Source organism: Vitis vinifera, chromosome 11 (assembly GCF_030704535.1).
Source record: "Vitis vinifera cultivar Pinot Noir 40024 chromosome 11, ASM3070453v1".
Lineage (NCBI taxonomy): Eukaryota > Viridiplantae > Streptophyta > Magnoliopsida > Vitales > Vitaceae > Vitis > Vitis vinifera.
In genome coordinates this window covers 4443263-4464469 of record NC_081815.1, presented here as the reverse complement: position 1 = coordinate 4464469, position 21207 = coordinate 4443263, and the positions used below count along the sequence as shown (strand labels likewise).

Here is a 21207-nt window from a genome sequence, read left to right as displayed (position 1 = left end):
TTTTTTTACTCACTTAGTAGAGATCTTTTCTTTAATTTAAAGGGGTGCAATTTCCTTTACTGACTTAGTAAAGATATTTTCTTTAGGGTTTAAAGGGATGCTAGCCTACGGTATTTTTCCAATAAGCAACCTGATTCCTTATTTTTAAACTTGGACTTGGTTTTTTGTAGACCAGTATTTTCCTTAAAAAGGAGTCACCTTGTAATTTTATTTATTATTTTGTTTTTTATTTTAAAAATGAATAAAAAATAAGTAACAACTTCAATTTTCAAAAAATCAGTCTTTTCACAATAAAAAAACAAGTGTCACAAATGGGGACGTATGTAAAAAACACGGTCCACACCAATATAAATGAAATTTACTTGTAAGTGAAATTTCAATTCATATATGATAAAAGATATTTTGATTCCCCCAATGCAAGTTTTTTTTTTTTTTTTTTAAAAAAAAAAAGAAAGCCAAAAACTTGTTTGGATAAGTTATTTTTTAAAATAAATTTTTTAATTTTGTTTTTATAAAAAATATTGTAAATTCAATTTATATAATATAAGCTAAATTTAATTTAAGTTCTATTCAAAATAAAATAATTTTATAATTATAAATAAATAGGTTTTTAATATAATATTAATATTATAATAAAATCATAAATTATATTTTTATAAATATTATAAAAAATATAAATATTAGCATCCTTACAAAAGCATAATTGATTTATTTTGTTATAAATAAATAACAACAATTTAAAATTAATAATTTCTAATAATATTTAATTTTAAAAATATATTTTTTTAATATATAAATGAGTCAAGTTATTCATTACATTACATGCATATATTTAGCATTGGAATATTCTAAATAACTTTCATAAGTTGGATGTTTTATGCAACTTTTAATGCATCCAAATAGTGCGTGATAAACTTTATATAATAATAAATATTATTTTATTTTATTTAATTCTTTTTGTGTGGAGACTGTAAAGATTTTTTTTCGATGTTTTAGTTCACTATAATAAAAAAAATTATTAAGAATGTTTAAGTCAATTAAAATAGGAGGAGACCTATATTAGGAGAGAAGACAATACATGTTGAATCTACAAATTTTAGGAAATGATTCTATAATATTAAGGAAAGTGTGTGAAAAAGAAACCCCATAAAATAACATATATATATATATATATATATATATATATATATATATATATATATATAAAAGGAAGTTGAAGAATATATTCTTATTGAGACAAATAATTTTAAATAATTTTGATTGATTAAAAATAAAATCATTTGATTATTTTGTCATATTATTCTTTATTTTAATTTGAATAAGAAGTTAAAAAGACAAGAGCTTAACACTAATTCCTAATACTTTCCTCGTGTCACAAATTGAGTGATATATTTATGTGATAGTCTTCAATCAACGCTACGTTGAAATCCAAAGGCAAATATATTTCTTAGTTTTCTCAAATAATTCATCTTCTTTCGCTTCAAGCTATTTATCATAATTATGGCATACGGGCTTATCTAAGATTTTTTATTATTATTATTATTTATTTTTTAAGTTTTAGTTAGAAGCTTAATATTGAAGTTGAAATCTAAATCATAAATTTTAAGAAATATAGTAATATTTTTATTAAATATTAAAAAATGAGAATAGACAAAAACCACAAGGAGAAGAGAAAAAAAATCATTATATAAAAAATTGGTACAAAAAGGGGGATAAACGTCGTATGCACAAACATCATAACCCTAAATCCTATACAACATTGCATATGTATGTATGTGGGAGAGAAATAAGTAAAGTTCATGTTGTGGAGACAAGCCTTTACACCCTATATCGGCCCAAGCCCTTTGCTACCACCATAGATTCCCAAAAAAATCTTATTATTTTTCTTCACCACATATGTGGCATTGCGAGCTTTTTGGCTTGAACCAAGTAGAATTTAGGTTGTTAAGCTCTAATATAAAGAAATCATATTTAAGTTTTGTTTTTCCTGAAAATCAAGTTGTGGACTTTTTTACAAAGCTAATCAAGATGGAAATATTACTCAAGTTAAAAAAAGAAAAATGATAAGCATGATGAAATTTGAAGAGTTTGGTGTAAGAGGGGCAATATAAGATTCCTTACAAATTTTAGGAAATGATTATTGAAAAGAAAAACTTCATAAAATAACAAAAATGTTATAAAAAGAAAAAATAAGTTGAAAAATAAATTCTTCTTAGCACAAACTATTTTAAATAATTGTGATTGATTAAAAATAAGACCATTTGACATTTTTTTTTCACAATATTTTTTGTTTCCAACTTGAATAAGAAGTTAAAAGGACTAGAGCTTAACACCAATTCCTAATACTTTCCTCGTGTCATAAATTGAGTGCCCCTTATTATTTTTTCGCAGACTTTATAAATGATATATTTATGCGACACCCTTTAAAAGATATTGCCGCCTTCTCAAAGAATTTAATAATTTGTCTTCTTTCATTTCAAACTACTTATAATAATCATAACATATGATCTTGTCATGATACATTTTTTTTAATGGTTTTTTTCGAAGCTTAATATTGAAATTGAAATCAAAATCATGATTTTTTAAAACTATGATAAATTTTTTATTAAATATTTTAAAAAACATTTTACATGGATCAAAATATAATTTTTATAAAAAAAATATTTTTTGAGTTTTTATATTCAATTATTTTTAAGTTTTAAACTAAGAAAATTTAATTGATTTAGGGACCTGCATCAAGAACACATGAAGCAAAAAGTGAAAAAGCCAAGACAGGAAGGTGATGAGGCGCGTGACACAAAGTTCGGATGCGCCCGGGACCAACAATTTTCGGGCAGTCGTGGCGCTCTTTGGTTGGAAGTAGGCCCGGACGTACGGATTTTTATAAAAAAAAAGGACACTCGGGATGTGAGAAATTATTAATGGTGGCAGTGACTGAGTAGGTAGAAAATGAATGTTGTTGGGCACTGCACATCTCATGTAGATTGAGAGGATATGAAATTTGGGTAATGATTGAAATTCTAGGATTTTTGTGGGATTTACACTTGGGGGCGTGCGGCCGCCCTGATTCAATTATGGGCCGGCCGACGTAGATCCCAACTCTGGATGGGCCTGTCCAACCCGCTAAGTTCGCCCAGCGTAAGATTAACTCCACGTACGCAGTTCGCCCAATTAGAAATTAAGTTTTAAGTTTGTTTGTTTGTTTGTTTGTTTTTTATTCTTTTTTTTTATCATTATTTTTTTAAGGTGTCTCTTGGCTTTAAAAATTTAGCGAACTTTTGTTATAACCAAATATACTTTGAAATTCTTTAATAATAAGAAAATAATTTTTCGAAGGGTTTCACGGGAATAATAAGAAACGTTTTTAGTTTAAAACAATATTTTTAAAAACAATTAGGTATTTAAAAAAAATTAAAAAATATAAAAAAACTCAATTTTAAAGATAGATGATTCTTGAAAATTACTTTTAAAGAAAAACACTGAATAAATTTTTTGTCAAATGCACTTTTAGTGTTTTTGAAAGAATTACCTATTAAGTGTTTTCTGAAAAACACTATAAATGATTTTTTAACACTATAAGTGATTTTTCAAGTTTTTAAAAATGTTTTGTAAATTTAATCAAAAGCCTATTTTTTCTTATAAAAAAAACACTTTTTAGATTAAAAGTGATTTATAGAATCATGGGTTAATGCACTCTTATAGCCTGTTTGATAATGATTCTAGGAAGTGCTTATCATTTAAGTGTTAAAAAAATTTAGAAATGCTTTTTAAAATCACTCCCAAATACACTCTTAATTTTTAACAATTAAGCCAGATTTGACAGATGATGCACTTAATGGAAGCTTAAGGCTTAACTATATCAACTTTATAAATATATTGTAAACAATCAAGAGATGATGTCAAGTCATGTTTAAATAGGATTAAGAATCTGATTATTAGTAATTCTACAAAGTGTTTCCATTCTTTTAACACTTGAAACATTCAAAATTTTAGATGTTAGAAAAATTAAAATCATTTATTAGAATTCCTACCCCAGACTCTAAGTTGACTTTATCTTAATTACCTTTATTTGAAAATCAAACCATATTTGTCCATTTAAATGGAAGCTTTGTTTTTACTCAAAGTGGTCTTTTTTTTTTAATTATTATTATTATTAGTATGGATGAAAAAATATATTTGAATTATGGTGTTAAAAACATTTAAAAAAAATTAAGAGTGCATTTTAGAGTATATTTTATTTGAAGTGTTCTCATTGAATCGTTTGTATGAAAATCATTGATAACGTATGTTTTTAAGAAACCAGGAACAATTTTTCACTTTTTTTAAAACGTTTTTCAAATTTTACCAAATAGGGTGATTTTTTTTTAAGTGTTTTTATGCTAAAAGTAATTTCTAAAAGTATTATCATACAAACTCTAAGAATTTAACAAAATTTAAACAAAAAATTAAAAACTACTTTCAAAATCACCTGATAAATGATTATCCCGAAAATGCTTCTAAAAAAACATTTGAGCTAAAGATACTTTGATTAAAAATACTTTCAAATACACTCTAATAAAGTTTTCGAAAATTCTAATTTTTAATATAATTTTTAATAATTTTAATTATTTTTCTTTTAGATATAGATATTATTTACTTTTAAGTTTAAAAAGCTCTATAAGGTCAAGAGGAGTTCATATTATATAGTGTTATAAACTTTATTATCCAATGTGGATATGATAAGTCACAGTTTAAAATTTAATACAAAAACGTCATCATAACTTAACGATGGTTTTTTTTATATAAATATATTTTAAATAATTAAATATATGATAAATATTAATTTATAAGTAACTCGTAAACAAGTCCAAACAAAAAAGTAATCATATACGTTATTATTTTTCAAATATAATATATTTAAATTAAATGGTTTATTATTTTAATACTAAATACGTATATGATTTTCACAAGTCTTATTATTAAATATTGAAAATCTTATCACACACAATTTGGAAAGAAATCCAATATACATTATTACTTATTTTGTCATCTTTTAAAAGATTTTATAGTACCACTATGAGTTTTGAGTTTTAATTAATTTTCATCTTATGAATATTTTTATTAAAATTTTTTCTAACATTTTTCAATATTTCTGAAAAATCTAACCATAATCTAACCATCATATTTTCGTAATTTTAGATCATTGAGCTAGTCGAATTTGTGCAAACTAGTCAAACTCGTATCTTCGTGCTATTCCAAGCTTATAAAAATTATTTTAGGTTATGTTTGGTTCTCGAAAAATATTAAGAAATGAAAAAAAATTGTTACTAAAAATGATTTTTTTTTATATTTGATTTCACTATAAAAAATATAAAAGAAAATTAAATATAATTAGAATTAATTTAAAATTTATATATTTTTAAATTACTTAATTTTACTATAATGGAGAGAAATAAGTAAAATAAATTTAAAAATACATATAAAAATAATTTATTAAATTTAAACCTAATTTTTATTTTTTTATTTTTTATTTCTTTTTAATTATTTATTTATTTTCTTGCATTTTCCCAAAAACATTTCAACCACAGGGGCTTTCAAACACCTCCAACACACTTTATTATTTTGTGGTCTTTAAAATTATCACTTTACCCTTATCCACACGATTTTCACAATTATTATTAAAAATTTAAAAACCTTATTAAATGAAATTAAAAATTAATAAAATTTATTTTTGTAACATTCAAGTCTAAAAATCATTAATTTAAATTACAAAATTATTTTTTATCGATAAATTATGAATTTATTTAAAAAAATTCAAATTATTTATTTTTTGTGTGTTAATAAGAGTCACACTAATTTTTACCAAAATTTAATTTTTAGTATGATAAAAATTAAATTTTATTTTTTCAAATAAAAAATAATCCTAGTCACAAGGGTTTTTATTTTATTATTTGATTAAGATAAAATATTTAAAATATTGTAACAATACTTTGGATTTAAGGTTTGTTTCCCAATCCCGAGTTAGAATATCAATATACAATGACTTAATGAGGTTGGCCTTCTTCATAAGGCAAAGGGCACAAAGAGGTCCCCTAAATGCATGGTCAATACACCAAACAGGGTCCTATACGTGTCCCAATTTCCACCCACGACTTTTTCTTATGGTTATGCCGCCAACGTAAGACATTGACCCTTATGTCAATGTTTCTATGCCCATCACGTGACTTTGTGCATTTCAATTTTCGAATCCAATGGATATTAATATCAAAACATTTCTTCCATTCATACCTTTTCCACTTTGTTCAAACAAATCACCCAATCCTATATTTATATTCTCATACCACCACATTTCTCTCAAGATCTACATTTTCAATCTTCCCTACGACTTCAGAGTTTACGATTAGGGGTATTTTTAAAATTTAACTACCTAATGATTAATATAATTATAACCCTAATTTGATATATAATGAAAATCTTTTTTCCTGTTTCGTAGATATAGACAATTTGTCAAACTACATTAAATCTACGTGTCTTTTTTTTTCATTTTCTCCAATTTTTACCATTAGTCGTTGCACAGATTCCAACAATATCATAATCGAAGCCAAATTAATAATGAAAAAAATATTAATATTTAAATTAAAGACAAATATTATATTTTCTTAATATAAACAATAAAAAAAATGGAAAGCCAAGTGCATTTTCACCCTCTTGACTACTCCCACTTTGAGAAATCCAATTAGAAGTTTGAATTGGCTTGCACCCAAGTGAAGGTGGTGGCCGCAAACCCAATTCTTACGCCAACCCAATCACTTTCCATCTTAATTTTTTATAATTGGGTCAACAAGCCCTAATAAATCCAAATGCCAGTGACCAATTAACATTAGGGAATGGGTTAAGCGTGACTCAGTATTCGGAATAGAGCGTTTCCAACCCTCACCCACTCCCTTAAAAAATGTATATATTTACTTCAAATTCCGTTGGAAAAAAATTTATTTTTATTTCTTAAATGGTAAATTTCTAAACCATATGGTAATAAACCATATGGTAAATTTCTACCCTTAATGTTACTACTTATGAATCATATGTGTGCCCATCATATGATAAAATATTTTGGATATTAATCTTTTTTCATAAATTTATTAATATCTTTAAAAAAAAAGAAAAAGAAATTAGGCATGGAGATTTAAATGGATACTTATGGATTTTCTTTGTAAAAGATAAGGTTTTAAGGTTATGTTGGGTAATATTTCTAATTTTGATAAAAAATATTGGAAAAAATATTGTTTTTAATTTTAAAAATGAGCGTAATTAATTCAGAAGGATGAAAAGTCCATTAGTCAAGGTCAACAATGGGTAAAAAAATACGATTTTAAAAGGCCCATCAGGGGTTTATATTTTTCCTAAGTTGTCCGCTTGCATCATCCCTTCAAGCCCAATAAATAAAGTCTCCGTTTCTCTCTCTCCCTTGCCGGTGCCAGGCTTCTTCTGCATCTCTCTCTCACAGAAACCCCCCCAAAATCCTTGATTAGGGTTAGGGTTTTTTTGGAGGTCTGCAACAATGGGGAAAGGGGCGTCGTCTCTCAGCGAGGGCGTGATGAAGAAGATCCTGCTGTCATATGCCTATGTTGGGATTTGGATCTTCCTCAGCTTTACTGTGATCGTGTACAACAAGTACATACTCGATCGTAAGATGTACAACTGGCCCTTTCCGATCTCGCTTACTATGATCCATATGGCGTTTTGTTCCTCTATTGCCTACCTTCTAGTGCGAGTGCTCAAGCTGGTGGAGCCCGTTGCGATGTCGCGTGAGCTTTACATCTCGTCTGTGGTTCCAATCGGAGCTCTGTACTCGCTCTCGCTGTGGTTCTCGAACTCGGCGTATATTTATCTCTCGGTTTCCTTCATTCAGATGCTCAAGGCTCTGATGCCTGTTGCGGTCTACTCCATCGGTGTTCTCTTCAAGAAGGACAGTTTCAAGACTGATACGATGGTGAACATGGTCTCGATCTCGGTCGGAGTGGCCATCGCGGCTTACGGCGAGGCGCGATTCGATTCTTGGGGCGTGATTCTGCAGCTGGGTGCCGTCGCCTTCGAGGCCACACGCTTGGTCTTGATCCAGATCTTGTTGACTTCCAAGGGCATCACCCTAAATCCGATCACTTCGCTTTACTACGTGGCTCCTTGCTGCTTGGGATTTCTGTTTATTCCTTGGATCATTGTGGAATTCCCCGTTTTGAAGCAGAATTCGAGTTTTCATTTAGATTTTGTGATTTTCGGGACCAATTCGCTTTGTGCTTTCGCCTTGAACTTGGCGGTGTTTTTGCTGGTAGGAAAGACCTCGGCTTTGACCATGAACGTTGCTGGGGTTGTAAAGGATTGGCTGTTGATTGCATTTTCGTGGTCCGTAATCAAGGACACAGTGACGCCGGTGAACTTGGTCGGCTACGGGCTTGCATTCCTAGGGGTTGCCTACTATAATCATTCCAAATTGCAGGCATTGAAAGCAAAGGAGGCACAGAAGAAGGCGGCCCAGGCTGATGAGGAGGCCGGGAGGTTGTTGCAGGAGAGGGAAGGAGAAGGATCAGGTAGGCGAACCGAATCACAGGGTTGATTTGGCAACTAATTGAAAGCTAAAAGGGAGTGGAAAAGAAAATGGATCTGCAAGAGAAAAAGGGCTTTGATGATTTGCAGCTAAAAACGGATCTTAATTAGGTTGCTCATCAGAATGTGGCAGGTTTTGTCATGGGTATATGCTCTTATAATTCTCTTTAATTTCTCCCCTTTTCCTACTATTTTGTTCTTCTTGTTTATTTTTACTCCATGGTACTTGGCTTATGTAATCATTATTATCTGTGATTAGAGAAAAAAAAAACGTTGAGAGCACTTTGCGTCTGCTCTACGGTGAAATGTCCTACATATTTTGGAACTCTTCCTATTGGGGTTTTTCAATATTCTCGGTTCTGTTTTTGTTGATGCTACCTTGTTCTTAGTTTTTATTTTGACGCAAATGGCAGCTTGATGCTTAGAATAATATTAAACAAAATGAAAAGTTTAAACTGTTCAATATGGAGTTCATCAAGCTTGGAAGGCTCTAATCTTTCTGGATCCGGTGATTTAAAATATGATAGTCTATTGATGATTGGATAATAGAACTGCTGGAACTGGTATGGGTGAAAGACTTGCCCCTTTCAGAAAATTGATCATGTCTCGGTTGTTGGGACAAAGATATCTTGATTTCCTATCATTTATACCATAATCTAGTTGATAAAGAAAATTGCCATCAGATAACAAAGGGGATGGGGGTGCTGTAACTAGTTGAGTTTCCTTGGGTTACCGAAATTGCATATCTCCAGGCGAAACCAGATCTTATTCTAGTGCTTCATCAGGATATGTTTTTTCCACGAGGTAAGGTTGGAGCGATAGAGGTTGAAGTATACAAACTAGTCTGGTCTGTGGTTCCCACCACACTTTTGCCCAACTCTGGCATGATGATTTGCAACTTGATTTGTGGAATGACTAATGATCCATTCCACATTGATCCCAATGATTTCTATAGATATCCAAACTTTTTCTCAAAAGATACAAATAGATCCGCTTGTCTGTGCTCTGATCCTTCGATCCATTATGCCGGCCCTATATATGTAGTATTCTGAGGCTGGTTATATTTTTTATGGGTATTAATTGTTTTGGTAGTGGGATATGAAGACTTTGAAAGAGTGTGGTGCTGTTATAGCAGGAGATCGACAGAATTCTATCTTCCTCGTTTTTGTTTGTGTGGTCCTAGGAACTCCCCAAGGGAGAGCGACTTATCTTTGGTTGATTTTTCCACAGGTTGTTACCGTCCTAAAGGTTTAGTTTATTTGTCTTTATATCAGAAGCCCTTCTATGTCCTCTTTTCCGCCTATTGGAGTCCTTCATGCCCTACATTTTAAGCTTCATCTTTTCCCTAATAGTACGTCCCTATTAACAAAATATCGACTTGAATCCATCTTTTCTGCCAAATCAGTGGGATGAATTTGACTTTAAGTGAATGAGATATGAACATAGCTTTTGAAGTGTCAAACTAGCAACAAAATGTCAGGACGAGTTTCTTTCAGGTTCAACCAAACTGGTGGACCATGCTGATTTTTCAAACATGTTCAACAAACTATGATGCTTTTACAACCTAATGAAAAAATAGTCCGAGTTTCCTCCCAAAAGTGGAGGGTCTTGTTGATTACCAAAGTTGAATGTTCTAAGGATGGTACTCATATAACCTAACCAAAAAAAGTTAACCAGGCTTCATTTCCTTGTTGCTGGCAATTGCTAGGAGACCATCTTCACCACGCTATTGTATCTTCCTAATACAGAGCCTGCGGCATTATTCCTCGGAAGCCAACTGCTGAACTTGCTGCATCTCTTCAATTTTAATTCTCTGCTTAACTCTCATCAGAAAGTGTTGTTGAACTGGGAAGTAGAAATTATCAGCAACGAATAAATGGTGGAATATGCTTGCTTGCCGCCCTTAGAGGGTCATGTTTCTTGTTTCCTTCTGGGGAAGGTCCAAGCTTTTGTTATTGGAAAAGGACCTGTAGGCTAGACAGAAGAGTCACCCTTGTATTTTTCTTATTGGAAAACCCATTTCCTCAGTCTTTTGTATGCTTTAGGCTTATTCGTAGCTATGAGTCGGGTGATTTGCCGTTCATTACTTTTAAGTCTCTTGGACTTTTTCTTGTAGAATAAATGTCTTGCACTGTTGCTTATGGAAAAAAAATGCTATTATTGTGGAATTTCTGCCACGTACGTGGATTATTCTCTCCATCCTGGTGGTATCATTGGTAATGAGCCGAGGATCCTTGTCAATATGACTACCACACATGCTTACCGGTGAAAGGCCTGCAGCAAATATATGATAAATTAAGAATAAAATGGCATACAAATTTCCTCCTCTAGATGTGAAAAAGCATGACACAAGCCAAACTTGGGTGAAAATTCCAAATCAGATGGATAGTGATGTTAATGTCTCTCCTAGAAAAGCCTCATGGGCGGCTTTATACAAGTCGTCTGGCAGGGGCGACCAAAAAATTTGCTACTTCTCCGGATAAGAAACCTGTGCTGCTGTACAGTGAAGACAAAAAAAGGGGCAGCCGTTTGTCAATATGCAAAAGTAAACAAAAGGTTTTAGGTATTTTCTGCTGGAGGGGAAAATATAATTTCAGTATCCATGGATGCATTTGTCTTGTATAACTAGTGAAACAACATGAACCCCAATTTAGCAGAGGCGAGAACACATTTAAAAGCCGATAGAAAACGCCCAATCTGCTCTGCTCTTGTTAAGCTGCTAGACTACCCAATTGTGTGTCCATCTTTGCCTCCACAGACTTTCTTCACTATGGTCACCATAACACTAAACCAGGCGAAATAATTTTGAGGACGAGGCTGATTATTATGTGTTGGTGTGGCACCAAAAAATGCCGCAGCTACCTATCATGGAGAAGGAAAAGCCAATCTCTATTCTTTGCAAAGCTGAGTAAAATCTGAACAAAAAATTTGGATTTTCACCCATCAAAAAACAATTGTTTCTTTTACTACTATACAATGTGATTTAAAACACAGATTGTGACTTCGATCTCACTGAAATAATTAGATAGAATTTGGTTTTTAAAATTTGGGTTGCCTTTGTTTCTTACTTTGTTTATGTTCTCTTTGGCATCCTAACTGCTTGCCAATGAAACTGATATGCTCTGCTTTGCCTACTCTTTGTTAGTTGTTACTCCTCTTCTGTTTTTTTCTTCTTTATCTCTAGGATCAAACTAGATCCAGGAGAGATTGGAGGTGTTAACTATTTCAAATGATCAATTGTTCTTCTTGCAGTTCTTTTTCTGTAATTTTCATGAGAAATATGCTTACATGCATGCTTCTCCTGCCAGCGGCTTATGTAGTGGTCGGCCTTATAAAGCTCGCTAAGCTTCGCTTCCCTTCCTCCTTCACTTATTAAAGAAACTTCAAAGTCTTCACTTAGTAGTCGGCATTCTATAAGCGACTTGTTGAGTCTACGAAGCCTTGCTTCTTGTAGTCGACCCTTCGGTCATGTTTTGTGGAGTTCTCTAAGTAATCCTAATAAAGTAACAAGGAACTTGTGCAGTATAGGAAGCCACAACTTCAATACCTCAACACTGTTTGATTCCTAGAAAATTTGAAGGAGAATGTGAGGGAAAGAAAATAAAGAGGAAAATTAAAAAGAAATAAGTGAAAGAAAATAAAAAATAGATTTAAAAAAATACATTGTCTAACTAATTATTATTGTATTTGATTTTCTTTTATATTTTTCATGATAAAATCAAACATGAAAAAAATAATTTTTTTTAACATTTTTTTTCTCTTAACCAAACATAGCCTAAAGGAATCAATAATAAATGTCTCTACCCTTAAGTTAGCATTATAGCTTTTCTTCTTCATGAGAAGCATTAACATCCCAATACAGAGCATTTTTGCTCGAGTTTTTGATGAAGCTCAACACACTAAGAAGACCATAAAAATAATCCAATTTGCTATTGTTAATTGATAACTACTCAAAAAAAGCATATTTTAGATAATAATTCTCATGAGTTTCACATCTTTTGAGTAGTAATTATGCCTAAAACACAATTAACATGTTGTTACCTTTGCAAGAGTTACTAACTAGTTTTATGAAGTTTTGGAGTCATTTCAAGGCATAATTTTGATAAATTGGTGACAAAAGAGATTAATCAAATTGAAGATAACAAATAAACTGGATGATGATTCAAATGCATACTGAAAGAAGTAATGCAATTGGTTTGGACCGGGATTTGGAGTTGATTTGGAAGTGATTGAGGGGGATTCAAAAGAAAGAAATGGAAAAAATGACAAAAAGGAGTTGAAAAATTAAATATTTCCGTTTGCATGATCATGTGAAAATCTCACATGACTATGCGAAATGGACCAGAAGGAATTTTTGCTGCAAAGTACGAAATGCTCCAAGAAGGCGTAACTTGCTGCTATTGCATTTTTTATTTCGCACAATCATGCAAAATTGTTGGATCTCGTGCGAAATGACTATTTTATTACTAAACTCTAGATTTCTTAGTGAAGAAGCCTCCGGAAGATCTCTTAGATGATGCCAAGTGTCCACTTGACCTTGACCTATAAATAGAAATTTGATTTTCTCATTTAAAAACTTTTTAGACATTTCTAATTATAGAATTTTCCAGATTTCCTCTCTATAAAATTCTCCACTTTCCTTCATTTTCTCTCATTTTCTCACTAGCCAAACATGTCTTGTGAGACCAAATCTCAAGTATGAGTGGCTAAATCTCGTTTTTCTCGGATGAAGGAGAATCTAGAGGTAAGATCTATGGTGAATTAGAGAAATGAGCTTGAATTGCAAATATAATTTGATCAAATTGATTAATTAATTGAATTTTGGGGATTTTTCTCTTCAAATTGTCTTGGATGATTACTACAATGCAAACTAGGTAGATTCATCAAATTCTTAAAGTTAGATTTGATGAGATTGAATAGTTGCATTATGTGAATCATTGAAAGATAATTTAAGATGAATTGAATATATGATTTGAATTGATCTCTTGGATTAAATGACTTAATTTGAAGAGAAATTAGATCTAGATCTAACGCTAAATAAAAAATCGGTTTAGATGAAAATTTAGGTTTTCAATCTAACTTGATGAAAATTAGATATTAACATCTATTTATATTGGAAATTGTTTTTTAGAAAATCTTAACTCTGCGAATTTCACGTCATATTAATTTTCTTATATTTTATATTTAATTTTTCTTCTCAATTTTAGACCATTGTTAACTTGATTTTTCATCATGAATTTTCAAATCAATTTCACTTTGATCACAATCATTTTTTATCATCTCATTTAAGCCTTAATTACCGAGAATAATCAATTTTAATGGACGACACCTAAAAACTACTATACTACAGTAGTTTGTACTAAAACCATTTTTGATTGGGTACAAGCTACTCTAAAATAGTGAATTAGGTTATAAATTTTGTTTTGATCTAATAAACAACGAAAAATCAAGCGATCATTAATCTTAGGGGCCAGCCAACCATGTTTGCCATTTTTGCCTCTTGTAATTTCCTTTATGATGTCGACCTAGAGGCTCGTCAGAAAGTAAGCTAAATGTCACAGGATGCTTCAAATGATCCTCCCCATGAGCTTATATAGAGCCCAGGAAGCTTTTAGAGACTCTTGGAGCCATCTATACTAAGTCATTGGTGGGAAGAGTGTGGAAGGTTCTAGAGATGCCCAGAAATGTCCACACATCTCTACACTATGGTGGAAAACATGAGAGGAGTCAAAGGCTTTCTAGAGAATTCTAGAGATCTCTTGTATATAAGCTTGTACATAGATTAGTGTAGAGAGTTCTAGAATATTCTTGATTTGTAAGGATCCCTCAAAGGTTCCAAAGAGTTCCATTGGTGCCTATAAATAGGTGAGGGCCTCATTTGGCCAAGGCACCACCCTAAGACCACCCAAGAACCTAACCAACCAAGCAAGTGAGCTTCCCAAGGATTGTATAACTTCCTTTGAAAGCAATAAAGCTTACATTCTTTAAAAGTCGCCTACTACACCTTCTAAAACTTTTGAGTTGCGAGTGTCTTAGCCTAGCAAGCTAAGCATTGGAAAGTAAGGCTGACTTAACAAGATCAAGTGTCTTGACTTGTTTAAGTGTCGCACGAGCTTAAGAATAGACTAAGTCCGTGACATAAAGCTATAGTTGTGAGGAAGAGGCTGCTGCTGATTGCTTTCATCCATTAATGATGGAAGCAAGCTGACCACGGTATATAAAGGCCCTTACAATACCAACTATTACAAACCGAGGAGGTCATTACTGGACTAATTGATCATGAACAAAGGAAACAGAGTGAAACAGAAGAGACATAATCAAATGGTTATAAATGGCGAGAGTGATCATTGTTGTCCCAGTGGAGATCCTAGTGAAGAAGACAAAGAATGAAGCTAGAGGCACTTGAATTTTCGAATAGATCTATCTAGGGTAGCAACTTGTTGCACAGAGGAGGTTACCATTTGTGCATGTATAGTACAATAAAAGATCGTTGTTGCCCATATTGGAAGAATTCTAACCATCATTTTTAGCTCCTCCACCCTAGTCACTGTACATTGCCTCCATGGATTTGGTTTTTCAAATCCTTCCATTTTGTAATCCCCACTGGTTTTTGTTGATGTTGAGTCAACTGAAAGAAGCGCTTCTTCCTTGTTCCTGCAAAAAGATGTCCAGACAAGATGTTCGGACACACCCTCCGAAGCTCAAGTCAGATGAGTAGTTAGAGAGAATGCCCCATTTTTTAGGAGCTTGGGAAATAATGGATTAGAATACCCTCCCCCTCTTTGCCTTTGGGCAATAGGAAGACTTTTATAGTGTTTGGAGCCTTGTCACATCTGTGCTGAGATGACTCCTTGAATTTCGTAGTCATGATGGCAACACAGAGGATGGTAGAGCAATCATCATCCTTCAGGCGGCTGACAGAGATTGTTGGTGGGGCGACCTAGTGGCTAGCCTGTCACCTCAGTCTGCAGGTGGCATGGTGCAGAGCATAGCAAGTCACCTGAAAGGACAAGGAGACGTCCCGTCGAGTGTACTTCTGCCAGGGGGAAAAATGATTACTCGTGGGAACTGGTTAGGGAACCTGCTTAGAATGTGTCATACACTCTTAGAAGAACACAAAGTAGCCGGCCATTGATACTTAGGGGCCGGATTGGGTGTTTCGACCTGTTTGCGCTTGTCCAGATAGAGATGGAGGGATGCCACATGTCTAATAGAAGGGCACTGTGTGGGGCCGAGGCCATCTGCCACGTGGTCACAAAAGGGATGTCCTTACAGTTTTGATACTCTACTTGTCCTACCACTTGTTGCAGAAAAAATATCTTGTTACAACATGTGCTTTATATTTAATAAGGAAAACCCAACTTATGTCCAAGATTTTCAAAACAAGGAAACTAAGAAGATGTTATCTATGATCAAACTACATAGTGAAACTGATATGCTTGATGAATCCTTGATTACTTGTGAGAATTATCGTACAGTAAGCGAGCACTAGATGGAAACTCAAGCTTCCTTTTCCTTATAGCAGCAACTATAACTTGGAGGACATCAATTTCTTGTACCTATATCTTTTAGTCTTCCACAAAAACACAACGGAACAAACATAGAAGCCGAGCAAATGCCATGTCCTCAGCCATGACTCACATCATCTTGAGCGTGCACAATCACTGTAACAGCCAGTATGGTTCCAATGCTGATGAGGAGGTAGAATCTGTTGAAGTATGCCATTTGAGTTTTTTCTTTCTAGTGCTGAAAAGTACACTTGATTTCACTCCACAAACCCCTACCCCAAATGTATACATAGCTATATAGAAAACAGCCATTTGCAGAGTGCTGGCTTCTTCACATTTGACACCTAGTGATGGGTTGCTAGGGAGCGGCCGCAGGTTTGGAAGGGTTGCAGAAATGGCCAAAATGCAAGAACCCTACATAAAATGATCCATTCAAATTCTAGCAATATTGGAATGAAGTTCCTGCATGGTCTCATTTTCATCAGTATGAGAATAGGAATAATTGAATAAAGACCAGTATAGTCCAATACCAGCCTAGAAAAGAATCGGCAAGCCTTCCAACAAGCACAGAAGATAACTGGATCCTGATAAATATCCTACAACGACTGAAGCAGTTGCACTAGGTATGTGCATTGTTCCTACTAGATTTGTCACCATGTTCACTGAAATTCCCAGCGTGGAAAGCCTCTCACATATTTCAATACCTTTAGACAAATGAATCTTTCCGGTTAGTACAAAATGGTCAGTGAATCATTTTCATCAAGCATATGCCTACCTCCAGACTCACTCATTTCAAATAAATAAATAAAGAAGAGAGAACTTGCAAAGAATCATAGCAGCAGACACCCAACCACCAGTTTTAGCCCTATCAGCAGGAGCACCCTTATAATCAAAGGCATCTGATACAATAGATTTCTCCATTTCCACAGCTATATGCTAATAGACTTACATAAGTTAGTTGGATCAAAATTTAAATTTTGTCCGGTTAGGTGATCCATGAAAGTTTATATTTCACCATATGTAGGAGTAAACCTTATCTATTCAAATAAGTTATCCTTATGAGATTTTAGGGTTCCAACAGAATTCAAATCACCCAAATATGCTACAATAATTGCAAATTCGATTGTTGAGTTCTCAGTGAATATGCATGAGCAAATAAGATTATACACATATCATTCTCTTAATAAATATTCACTGAGCTGATTGCACTACATGCACTTAGACCCTTTAAACCATTAAGGATCTTTCTAGCTTATTGAATACATATTACAAGGTTCCAAATTATTTGCTTTAGGCATCTTATATCAATTGATAAGAAAAAAAAATGTAAATATGGTGATTGGATTGACGAAAAAATAGACTCCCGGGTTGTGAACACTTGATTCAATTAATGATGAAGAAAGAGAATTCTTAGTTTAGTTATCCACTTTTACAAAACAAAAAAAAGAAAAAAAAACCATATTGATCAAATTTGATTGAGTCTGACTCTAGTGATCGATCATTTATCAAAGGATGACGTTGATTATCAAATGATTAACAATAGGGAGCAATTTACTTATGATCCTTAGTTGACATCCATAAGAAGCATCTAATGAATTATGAATTCGACACATCCTGTGGCTTTTCTTCATCATGAGAAGCATTAACATCACTATCCTTGGCATTTTCACTGGAGTTGGGCTTGTACCATCTAGCACAAACAAGATACAGTCCTAAGTTGATGAAGCTCAACACACTAATAAGAGCATAGAAATAATCCAATCTGCTGTCGTTAATCTTAGGGGCTAGCCAACCGTGTCCACCATCTTTGCCTGGTGTAATTTTCTTTATGAGGTCGACCAAGATGGTAGTCACAAAGTAACCGAAAGATATAGTAGTGAGGAAGAGGCTGTTGCTGATTGCTTTCATCCCTTTTGGTGCCTCACTAATGAAGAAAGCAAGCTGGCCACTGTACATAAAGGCCTCTGCAATACCAACAATTGCAAACTGAGGAATCAATATGAAGGCGGTTAAGGGCAGAGTTGAAGTAGGGGTGTTTCTGTTGGCTCTAATAACTTTCAAACGCTTCTGCTCCATAGCTGCTGCAACTGCCATTGCTATTACAGAGATTGCAAGGCCTAGCCCTATCTTTTGCAAATTTGTGAGACCTGATCAACAAGAATATTTAAACCCATGATAATGAACAAATGTTATAACAATGTGAAAGGATGTGAAAGAAGAGGCGGGAGTATAATATTAGTTATCATGACCGGCTGTGGACATTCTATTATTTTGATTTGCATGAATTTACCTCGACTCCCTCTTGATTTCTTCATGACCATGCGGTCATAAAGGGCGAGAGTGATCATTGTTGCCCCAATAAAGAAGACAGAAAATGAGGCTGCTGGCACATGAAATTTTCCAATAGATCTGTCCATAGAAGCAGCTTGCTGCACCGAGAAAGTTATCACTTGTGCATGAACACACCAAAAAATGATTGTTGTGGCCCAAATTGGCAGTAGTCTGATCATCATTTTTAGCTCTTCCACCCTTGTCACCGTGCTTAGTCTCCACGGATTTGGAGTTTCTGATCCATTTTTTCCAAGATCCCCATCGCTTCTGATAGTCGCCTTGTCCAACCACCTATCATAAAAGAACATAATTCACAGAAACGTCCTGGAAAATATGAAGAAAACATGATGACGTTTTGAGCTTTTTGTTCATAAACCTATTCTAAACAACAGTTTTCAAGTAACAGAAGCAAATATGCTTCTAAATTTACAAAAACAGAGAAGCAAAATCCATGTCAAAAAGACGAAATCAAGATGATAAGCTGCTTACCGAAACTGATCTGTACGACAAATCTTTGATTTTGCAGAAGAATCCTCATATAATAAGCTTAAATCAGATGGAAACTCAAGCTTTCTTTTCTGTATCGCAGCCACGATGACTTGAATAACTTGAATCAATGGGCTTCCCGTAAGTTTCTTATACCTATATCTTCTAGTTCTCGATAAAAATACTATGACTGCCATAAGCATAGCAGCCGAACAAATCCCATATCCCACACCGCGACTCACTTCGTCTTGTATGTAAACAAGTAACGTAACAGCTAGAATAGTTCCAATATTGATGAGGAAGTAAAATCTGTTAAAGAAGTATTCCATTTGAGTTTTTTCCTTCTCATCCGTCTGATCAAACTGGTCTGTCCCTAGTGCCGAAACACTGGATTTAACTCCCCCAATTCCGAGTGCCATTGCAAATAGCCCTAAAAAGAAAACACCCATTTGCAAATTGTTGGCTTTTACGCACTTGATAGCTACCGAAGGGTTGCAAGGAGGCGGGCGCAGGTGTGACAGTGTTGCGGAGATGGCTAAGACGCATGCACCCTATTCAGTAGAGTTAGTTGTCATCTATTCATCAATATAGTGACCAATTGAAAATTTCAACAACAATTAAAACAACGTGGTTGCAAAATAGTTACCAGTGCTTCAATTACTGCAAAAATGGCTATGGTCCAATACCGGCCTAGAAAAGAATCAGCGACACAGCCTCCCAACAAGCACAGAAGAAAAGATACGCCTGAGAAATTGGCTACAATAGTTGAAGAGGTTGCACTAGGTTGATGCATTGTGTTATCTAGATATGTCACCAGGTTCACTGCAATTCCCATCGTGGTAAACCTTTCGGATACTTCAATACCTACGTTCAGGTAGATGTTAGTATCATGGGATGGAAGCATGAAATTTGATATTGTGCATGAAAAGAGAGGTCATTTCCAAAATGTTAAGATGGGTGATAGAGATTACAATTCCGTCTGGACACTTTCAAATAGTTGCCTCCATCTTCTTCAAGAGATAATTTGCTTAAGATTAATATTTTTGTATTGAGTGTGGTCTATACTTCCTTGGAATGTGCTTGATAGAAAATGCTTTGCCTGAGATTGGTGCGGACTTATTGCACCTTGGTGGTGGGCTTGACCTACTTCATCATCAAGTATATGGGATAGTCCTTTGTTTGACAGTTAGAGTTGAAGGCCATCGGGGCAAACAATTTCAATTGGATTGAAATAGGATTACTTAGTACAACAAGAATAGCTATTATTGCATGATTCTCTAATCACTCCCTTGAATGGACAAATGGTGGCATATTATTGAATTATATACTATTATTATAATATTTTAGTAAGTTATTTTAGTACTCTTCGAGGTCTAGATTTGATTCATACTCAAATTAATTCGAAAATTTCATTTTTTTGCTTGATGAAATTAGTAAGTTATAACTAGATGTTCATTACTAAAAATATTAAACCACATTTTATTTTATATAAAGAGACCCATCACCTAAAACTACATTTATAACCTCTCTACTAAGTAATAAGAAAATTGTTTATATTTTAAATCTAAAATATCACAGTAAAACTAATTATATTTAATTAATTTAGTTTTATTTATTTATTTATTTTTATATTTTTTAACCAAACATGACCTATGACTCTCACCTTTACTTGTAAAGATCCCAACCGAATATCTCAGCCTTCCCTACCTACCTTCATCCATCTATGGAACCACCATGCATTCACATTAATGTTTTCATTTTAGAAAGAAACCTACCTACATCCATCTATGGAACCACTATGCATTCACATTAATGTTTTCGTTTTAGAAAGAAAGAAGGAAAAGGGAATTTACCAAGGATCGTAGCTGCAGAAACCCAACCACCAGTTTGAGCCCTATCTGCCGGAGCACCCTTGTAATCATAGGCATCCAGCACAAGCGCTTTCCTTTCCTCAGTCTCCATCTCCATATCCGGAAGCTCGCAAAAATAAACAAAAACCTAATCAAATACCCTGCAAGATTCATGTAAGGCTCTTCCGAATGCATGAAAACAGGCTTCTGAATTTGGATATAGTGAGGACAGTTCCCACCTGATTAAAGCTGAAGAAGAAGCAATGGAAGAATGACTGAAAAACGCGAACAGAAATGACGGAAGTCGAATGGGTGTTGCTGGTAAGAGCAATAGAGTGCGTAGGATGTTAGACATCAACGCAGGTTTCCCGCCAATGCCACGGGGTAGATCGATCTGAGCATGACTTTTTCCACTTCTTCAGAGCTTCCGCCGTGAATCATTGCACCCGATA

The 21207-nt window shown here is 33.6% G+C and overlaps 2 protein-coding genes and 1 pseudogene across 2 annotated transcripts; 1 reads left to right on the top strand and 2 right to left on the bottom strand.

Moving 5' to 3' along the window:
- The first annotated feature begins 7373 nt into the window (after window positions 1-7373).
- LOC100247325 (probable sugar phosphate/phosphate translocator At5g25400) lies at window positions 7374-8952 on the top strand. The gene has a single exon (XM_002285119.4). The coding sequence runs from the start codon at window positions 7538-7540 to the stop codon at window positions 8588-8590; it is 1053 nt and encodes a 350-aa protein (XP_002285155.1). The 5' UTR covers window positions 7374-7537; the 3' UTR covers window positions 8591-8952.
- Window positions 8953-16108: 7156 nt separating this feature from the next.
- On the bottom strand, window positions 16109-17066 carry LOC132254657 (protein NRT1/ PTR FAMILY 6.3-like; annotated as a pseudogene).
- Window positions 17067-17523: 457 nt separating this feature from the next.
- On the bottom strand, window positions 17524-21207 carry LOC100247542 (protein NRT1/ PTR FAMILY 6.2). Its single transcript, XM_059740862.1, has 5 exons — window positions 20759-21207; window positions 19552-19769; window positions 18909-19456; window positions 18379-18710; window positions 17524-18235 (listed from the first exon to the last, which is right to left on the bottom strand). Exons 1-5 carry the CDS (start codon window positions 20871-20873, stop codon window positions 17685-17687), a joined length of 1764 nt encoding a protein of 587 aa, XP_059596845.1. The 5' UTR covers window positions 20874-21207; the 3' UTR covers window positions 17524-17684.

Bases quoted from the DNA above. Each gene is read 5' to 3' on its own strand.
- LOC100247325 (XM_002285119.4), top strand. From the start codon at position 7,538: ATGGGGAAAGGGGCGTCGTCTCTCAGCGAGGGCGTGATGAAGAAGATC.
- LOC100247542 (XM_059740862.1), bottom strand. From the start codon at position 20,873: ATGGAGATGGAGACTGAGGAAAGGAAAGCGCTTGTGCTGGATGCCTAT. The intron at 18,711-18,908 runs GTAAGCAGCTTA...CTTTTATGATAG, and splicing joins TGTCGTACAGATCAGTTTCG to GTGGTTGGACAAGGCGACTA. The intron at 18,236-18,378 runs GTAAATTCATGC...CTTGTTGATCAG, and splicing joins GAAATCAAGAGGGAGTCGAG to GTCTCACAAATTTGCAAAAG.